The following is a 7838-nucleotide window of genomic DNA, read 5'->3' as shown; positions in this document are numbered from 1 at the left end:
GGGGGGTTCCGCGGAAGAAACTAGAAAGAGTTAAAGCATCACTTAAAAAGGAGTGCTTGCCCTCTTGTACTGTTTCTTTTCATTCCTCCACTTTTCTTAGAAAATTATACCAAAAGCTTCACCAAAACTTTCTTTTCCCATTTTCTTTTTCTAGATCATATACATTAAAACGATTGTGTCAGCAGATGAATTAATTGGACAATATCTGCAAGAAAAAGTCTGCATGCACAGACATTAATTGGTGCACAGATTCGCAATCGCCCGATGCCCGTAGGACTCACAAAATAACAAGGCCCTTGCACGCATCCGGCGGTTTCGAATACACCAATTTTCGAATCTGCACACAGATTTCTATGCACGTAGCATTGCAGATTGCTTTAAATTTTAACCAGGATTGCCCCCCAAATAAGTGTAATTCCTTGGTATTGATCAAGAAAATGTTCATTCCTAACAGAGATACAACTTCGTACTCAAATCCAACACCATTCCGGAGTTTCACCAAAGTAAGAAATACCTTAAAAAAAAGAACAAATGTTATAAATTCTATATTTCAGATGATATACTGGAAAAAGAAATGATGCTGGGAGTTCAGAACTAAAAGGGGGCAGGCACTATATCCAAGTACCAGATGAGAAACTGAACTGAATGTTATTTAGACCTGGAGCTGCAATACAAGCCTGTGCTATTAAAAGATGATGGAATGAAATGGAGTTTACAATCCAAGTGCAACCAGAACTTAACCGATCCGGGTAGCCCCAATCTCCACCGGGTCCGAGCCGTCCCCCTCAGCTCGAACGTTACAAAATCCTGCTTCAATGACATGTCAGCGATCATCATCTGCTCTCGAGTCAACGGTATTGGCGACGACGTTACTGTGTAAGCCAATTCCAAGGAGCTATTCTTGCGCACGTCGAACGGCTCCGCGACCAATTTTGCTATCTCTGTACCCTGGAAGCCGAGAATGAAATTTGCATCATAGAAACTTGCATGGGCCCTTGTGTTGTCGTTCTCCCACTTGATTACGATAGTTACCTGCGTCGTAAGTAACCCTGACTGGTCGTAATCGAACACGTCAAGGTGGGTGTACGTGACGCTGATGAACGGGACTTTCGGTCGGATTGCGATGTATCCGATGAAAACAATGATCCCAGCGATGATGACGGCGATAGCGATAACAGCGCAGATAATGGCGACAAGCCAAATCAGAGGGTTGGTGCCACGTCTTCGCAGCATTCCGAAGCGGTGGTGCTCGGTGGTCGCAGTGGCCGGAGAGACATCCAGTGGATGGTTTCTGGGGATGGGGTTTTCTTCTTTTATGTGGGAGGACATGAGTTTTGAGAAATGTGAAACTAGGGAAGGTATAGAGCACAAGCTTGGGGTTCTTAGCTCTAATTGGCATGAAAGATTTGGTATCTTTCTTTCCTGAGGATAAAGTCACCCACAATTAATCAGTTACCAATCTGTACCCAGGAATCAAAAAGCACTTTACCCTTCAAAAGAAAATACCAAACTTGCACTCACATATACAACTCCACCCTTGTAAAGGTATATATGTCTGCATACCTGTATACGGTCCCTATTGGAGGTACAAATAACCTTATCATGTCAAGTTCCATAAATTCCTAGCTTCATAACATGTGCAAACTTGGTCACATCACGAGCCAATCTCGAATGAGTTTTCAGCGAACGAAACACAAGTCGAACTCGAGTAGCTTGGTCTTTTCAAGGCTTACGGTTTATAAGTCACCAATAAGCTGCTAAAAGAGAAGAGGTTCATTATCTATAGAATTGAGGATCTGAACAGATATTATACTTGTCTAGTCCACCATTTTTGCCATGATATCCTCGACCCATTTAGAAAGCTTCATAAGCTTTCATAACCCGGGCTTGAACAACACTATAATACCAAGTAACTGGACCAAAAGACAAGCTTGAAAGACAACTTTGGCATCAATTCCACTAAGCAAGCTTAAAAAAATGTCCTATTTTATTGACAGAAGATGATACCTAGAACAACTCTAATAGTATTTATATGGCACACAAGTTTTATAATCAACAAGGGTTCAGTACTCATCTTCATCAATAATACTTACTCTTCGCCTAAAATGAAAAGGCTTGATACTAGTTTCTGAAAGAAAATACTAATCAAAAAAAAAAAAAAACTAGTTTCTGAATGAAAATAGGTCAAAATATTGTTCCTGCATATGGATTTCACAAGCAAATTGAGAGCTTTCTTGGATCCTAATAAAATGCAACTATGGTACACTTATTCTTTTCTCCACAAATAGTAACGAGTTACTCAACCATCCACCACTAGAAACACCACTTCCTGTGTTACTTGCATGTATTAAGCATGCCGCCATCCTTAAGAAAGGGCCAAGGGATGGCCTTGAGAGACCCAACAAGCAGAACGCCAGGAATAATCCTAAGACCTCAGCTGAATGAGAAAACAAAACAAAAAAAATGATAAAGGGGCCTCAAACCCCAGAACACATGCTTTATAACTTTTATCTCAAATCCCCTTGTTTATAGAGATCCGTCAATTGGAATGGGATCATCTCCTGGTTAGCACTAGTCACATAGGATTTCTAAGAGACCAAGAACACTCGTCGTGTAATTAATGGTGCTAGGAATTTGGAATCCAGTCGGGGTTAAAATATCCTAGTCAAAGCATCCCAATAATATTAAGCCTGTTGACCCTAATGCAAAAACTATTTCCCATATTATAATTTCTAATCAAATCTTTCACATAAATCAAAGGTTGCTTCATCGACAACAACCCGATCCCACCGCCATTGATCAACCAAACTTGTAATACGGGTAACAAATTGAAACATTGTATCAAGTAGCTTAAAGAACGTCTCTAAAGGACCACACGTACATCAATCCAAAACTGTCAAACTCTTACCCAAGCTTTATAGACTGTATGTAGCAATTCCTCTTCTGCAGCTGCTTCGTGTCGGAAAAGGCTCCAGCAAGAGCAAATCTCAAATTGGTTTCCCAACGCACTGTATAATCCTACCAAGTGGCTGTAAAAATATACATTTGTGTACATGTGTGTGTGTATTTACTTTGTGTGGCCTACAACACAAAGAAACTCAACACTCACCAAATAAAGCAAGACGATCCTAATGAACCTGGTTTGCCAACTAGGAGCAACATAATACACAAAAGTAAAGGAAGGATGCCTTCTTGTCAGATACTTTTCATTTCGGAATATGCCTGGTAGAACTAGAGAAATCAGGTCTGTTGTGCATCTGTGACCGTCTATTAGCAAAAACTTTCAAAATTAACCAAACCGAATATGAAGCGTCACATGTTTTGTCCAAATTGCGCAAGTTGATGGCCACCAATAAGGCATAAGGCATTGCTAACTATGAGACAAACAACAGAGAATCAAAATGCAAAATGACAAAATCCTTCACATATCACAAAACTTCTGCAGCCATAAACCTCCTAAACTCATTGACCTCGGATTATGCTGGGGACTACACAGGCAGACAAGTACACAAACACTAAATACAGTGTCTTAATAGGACTGACTACTAACCCATCCTCTCTGCATGTAATGAGAGATGGGAATGGGTACAGGATTGGGGAGATATGATTCCTTGAAGGTGCATAAGGGGCATTGAATGTTATTCAATTCTAGAAGAACTAGAACTAAAGAGATTGAACATTGGTAACTGAATTCTGACCACGAAATTGTCAATGCTAGTTGAGATACCTTAACATGATGGCTGACCAAACACTTCACCCCCAAGTCAACAAAAATCCGAATCACCAATGAGTGCACTTTCATCGCAATTCAGTTGCATTTGGGTTCCTTTATTTGAAAGGAAAGGATTTGACACTCAATGATTAAAATAGCTCAAATATTGACAATAGTTTAGATATAGAATACAAAGTGGAATTGAGAGCTTTACCCTCATGTTGGTGTTATAGATTAAAAATTTGGCCGTCTTTCACCTCAGTGGGAACCAGAGAGGCCCCAAGGATATTTATGGGCATGCGACAAGTTAAGAAATATTATTCCACGATATTCTTGGCAGTTGTAAGTAATGGGACACATGGTGGCTCTCTTTTGTTTTTAGTTGATTATGCTACCCTACCAACGCACCCTTCATTGCCACATGTCACCTCATCCTTGAGTTGTCATTTTTAGTGCAAACAAAAAGTTACACAAAAAGAAAGCAAACACTCACCTCCATAGTTATTTTGCTCATAGGTACTAACTTACTAGTTACTATCCTCTAAACTATGAAGCACGGATAATCCAAAACTAGGGGCGTATGGGTATTGGATACTGATACACCTTGACGCATATCAGATGAGGCAAATAAGTATCGAGTTCTCATTCTAAAAGTTCTCAATTTTGGATAAGTTTCAGGGGATACCCATAAGATACAGGATACGGAAAGAGTTAAAACGAGTTTTAACTCTTTTGAAGAAACTAACAATTGTAAGGAGCAAACGGTAGATAGAATATAGACATATTAGTCAATATGGACATAAATGATAAACAGACACTTGGACCAAACCAGTCGATCAATTCGTCGTCTTCACAACTCGGTTTACTTTCACGGGTACTCTCTCTCTCTCTCTCTCTCTCTCTCTCTCTCTCTCTCTCTCTCTCTCTCACACACACACACACACACACACACACAAGGAGGCACATTGTGAAACAAATACTATACGCCCAATATGTACAGACACTGTCTTTTTTAGCATACTGATGTACACTGCACACAAATATACACACACATATCTATTAGCAAAAGCTTGCTATTAGCGAGTCAACTACTCTTTTATTTCCTTGGCTTTGTTTGTATTCATAGTACAAGATATGCAACTAAAACAAACTCATCGCTGATGTATCCGTAACCTATTGCTTTAGGTTTTGCCGCATCTTTGTATCCTTATCGTCTCATATCTGTATCCCATATTCGTATATGTGCTTCATGGCCTCTAACAATAAGCATTTGCTACATCATGTTAGTTTATACTCTTCTCTGGTTTTCTGAAAGTTGTATGAAATGGGGGAAAAAATCACACTGTCCATGCATATTGGAGCGTCAGTAAACTAAGAGGTAATGGTGTAACATGAACTATGCAAATGCTACTCATCTCTTATTTTCCCTCCAATTTTCCTTTGATTTCATGAGATTTAGCTAGAACGGTGGAGAGTTAGGCAAAACTTCAGACTGACTTCTTGCCTTTTCAATGAGGAATAATGGGCATGTCGGTAAGAATGGAGGAGAGAGACTAAGAAAAAAAAGAGGTTAATTTCTAGCAAGTAGGAAACTGTAAAGAAAAGATAAACAGAATATTACGATCTAAGTAGAAGTTAATCCTGGCTAATGTTGTGTCTTAACCACCTTGGAACTCTACCGGTGTTTCAGCTGCTAACCATAGCAAAGAACAAGAAATAGAATTTTAAAAAAAAATATTAGAAAAATAATCCAAAAACTCGGGGGAAAAAAGGGCGGGCAGGCAGGGGGGAAGGGAATTACTTTCTCAATAAAAGTGAAAACAGCACACGTTCAGGTGTACACAGAAGTTACCACACATAAAGGAAAGAAGCTGCAGGGAATAAAGCATCCAGGTCCCATCAATACAATGATGTGAAGGACATGGAAGCTAACAAAGCAATATGCATGAATTTTTGTAATTCAATTGACAGCCTCAAAAAGCACCAAAACACCCCAGAAAAAAGTTAGCTGCATTTAAAACATGTACATGGAGTAGGTACGAAGCACTGGAACAAGAGAATTAATGAACGTGAAGGGTGCATCTGTGAACAGGAAGACAGAGCTAATCATATTATACCACTGTACCACATCCCAATGCAAACATATGAGGAACCAAATCAGGCAAGTTTAACATCAATTTCTTTTCAAAACCAGATGTGGTCATAGTGTTTCCACACACCAGCCACATCGAAGAGATCTCCCAAACTTCCAAAAAGGGAAATGAAAAATAAAATAAATTTTCCAATGCATCGAACCAAAAGTTCCAACCACACAACTTCTAGGAAGATCTCCACTTCCTTGAAAGACTATCATATGAGTCACGTGCACTTCTACCCTCCTTATAGAAAACATGTTTCAACTTCGTCATTGTTGATTCATCAATATTAATCCTTCTATCAAGCATATACTCTGCAAACCTCCTCAACTCTTTCAGCCTTCCCATATTAGAAAGCCCAATAAGCAACACATTCGCACTCTCTTCAAGAGGCAAAACACGATTCTTAACCATGTAGTTCCAAATTTCTATTGCCATCTCGGGATCATCACCATCGAAAAACATTGTGATGGCCGCAGCGCAATTTGAATGTGTAGGAGGCCATTCATTCTTGATCATCTCAAAGAAGAACTTACTCGCTTCACGAACCTTCTTGTTGTTAACCAAACAATGGAAAATCATGTTATAGGTCAAAGAATCGGGGAAAGCACCGTACAACACCATTTCATCAAGGTAACGCAAGGCGTTATCGGTGTCATTGTTGTTGCAAAGTAATCCAATTATTGCATTGTACATAATTAAATTGGGTACTAATCCGCTACCAACCATAATATCCCACAATAGGACAGCATGAGCTGAATCATTCTGCTTGGTGAGAATATCAAGAGCATTAGAGAAGAATTTCAAACCTGGCAAGCAGTTCTTCCCAGTCATGACTTGAAGGAACTTTATTGCCTCGTCCACCTGGGACCCGCAAACAAGAGTTGTCAAGAAAGCATCGTAAGCAGACATGTTTTGCGGGCTCCAACCGACCCGAATCACCATCTCCCCAAACGTATTATTCGCCTTCGCCACGTTCCCTTCTTTCTCCCACCCTTCCAATAAAATGGCAAACGAATCCGCATCCGGGGCAATCTTAGTCTTAATCCGCTCGAAGAACTCAAGCGCAACAAGGGTCTGATTATCCTCGCGACAAATCGCACTCAACAGAGAGTTCACTGCCACAACATTAGGCGTAACCCCGTACTTTTCCATGACATCAAAGGTCATGATAGCTTCGTTGAACCTCCCTGCACTGCAATAGCTCCCAAACACCGAAACAAAAGTGGCCACTTGCAAAACCCCTTCTTGTTTCATGGAACGAATCGCGTCCCACATTTGCTCAAACAACTTGTTTTTCCCAAGCAAATCCACCATAAGGTTCCAAGCATACGCCGAATGCTTCCGGTTCAATCCGGCCCATCGAAAGAACTTGACAGCAGCTGCGGGGGACCCGTACGAGAGTTTGAGCACTTCTTCTACGATTTCGGACACGGGTTCAATACCCGTGGATGAAAGGGCGGTTTCGACTTCTTGAGGTGGGACCCTAGCGAGGGTTTCACAGAGCATTCTAGCTCTTGCGGACACATGGGGGTTTTGGAGATAGGTTGGGAATGGTTCCGGTAGTTGGGATGGTTGGATTGGGGCTTTGTTGTTAGGGTTTTCGGCCATTGTCTAACATGTGAGGAGATGACAACTTGAAACCCTAAGCAAAGTCAAGTGCACACATGGTTACTACTTCATCGTTGAGTGTATGTGTATATCCGGAAATTTAGGATTGGAAAGGTGAAATCGAGAAGTAACGAAGCTACGTATGGAAAGAACAGCAGAATTGAGGAGCGATGATCAATTCAAAAATATACTATGTATGAACATACTATATGCATACATACATACAGAGAGAGAGAGAGAGAGGTAACAAACGTTTCGCTGCAATTGGAATCTATCTTCGAAGTTCGTACTCCAACTGATTGTCAGTATGTGTGTGCGCGTGAGCGGGCGTGTGAGAGAGACAGAGAGACGGCGGCAATGGGCAGACAAGTTTGTGGGCT

At 40.7% G+C, this 7838-nt stretch overlaps 2 protein-coding genes across 4 annotated transcripts; both read right to left on the bottom strand.

The window, feature by feature from the left end:
* Positions 1-406: 406 nt before the first annotated feature.
* On the bottom strand, positions 407-6779 carry LOC131307667 (NDR1/HIN1-like protein 12). 3 transcript variants are annotated; one of them, XM_058334298.1, is made up of 3 exons: positions 2909-3050; positions 1564-1754; positions 407-1422 (listed from the first exon to the last, which is right to left on the bottom strand). In XM_058334298.1, exon 3 carries the CDS (start codon positions 1327-1329, stop codon positions 649-651), a length of 681 nt encoding a protein of 226 aa, XP_058190281.1. In that variant the 5' UTR covers positions 1330-1422; positions 1564-1754; positions 2909-3050; the 3' UTR covers positions 407-648. The 3 variants fall into 3 exon arrangements, with proteins under 3 accessions (XP_058190281.1, XP_058190282.1, XP_058190280.1); XM_058334299.1 differs by lacking the exons at positions 1564-1754; positions 2909-3050 and adding an exon at positions 6657-6779; XM_058334297.1 differs by lacking the exon at positions 1564-1754 and having other exon boundaries at positions 2909-5578.
* LOC131307666 (pentatricopeptide repeat-containing protein At1g77360, mitochondrial-like) lies at positions 5777-7838 on the bottom strand. The gene has a single exon (XM_058334296.1). It carries the CDS (start codon positions 7456-7458, stop codon positions 6031-6033), a length of 1428 nt encoding a protein of 475 aa, XP_058190279.1. The 5' UTR covers positions 7459-7838; the 3' UTR covers positions 5777-6030.

The sequence above is a fragment of the Rhododendron vialii genome, chromosome 11a (assembly GCF_030253575.1).
Source record: "Rhododendron vialii isolate Sample 1 chromosome 11a, ASM3025357v1".
Classification (NCBI taxonomy): domain Eukaryota; kingdom Viridiplantae; phylum Streptophyta; class Magnoliopsida; order Ericales; family Ericaceae; genus Rhododendron; species Rhododendron vialii.
The sequence above is the reverse complement of the archived record's forward strand: the minus strand, read 5'-3'. Positions and strand labels throughout refer to the sequence as shown.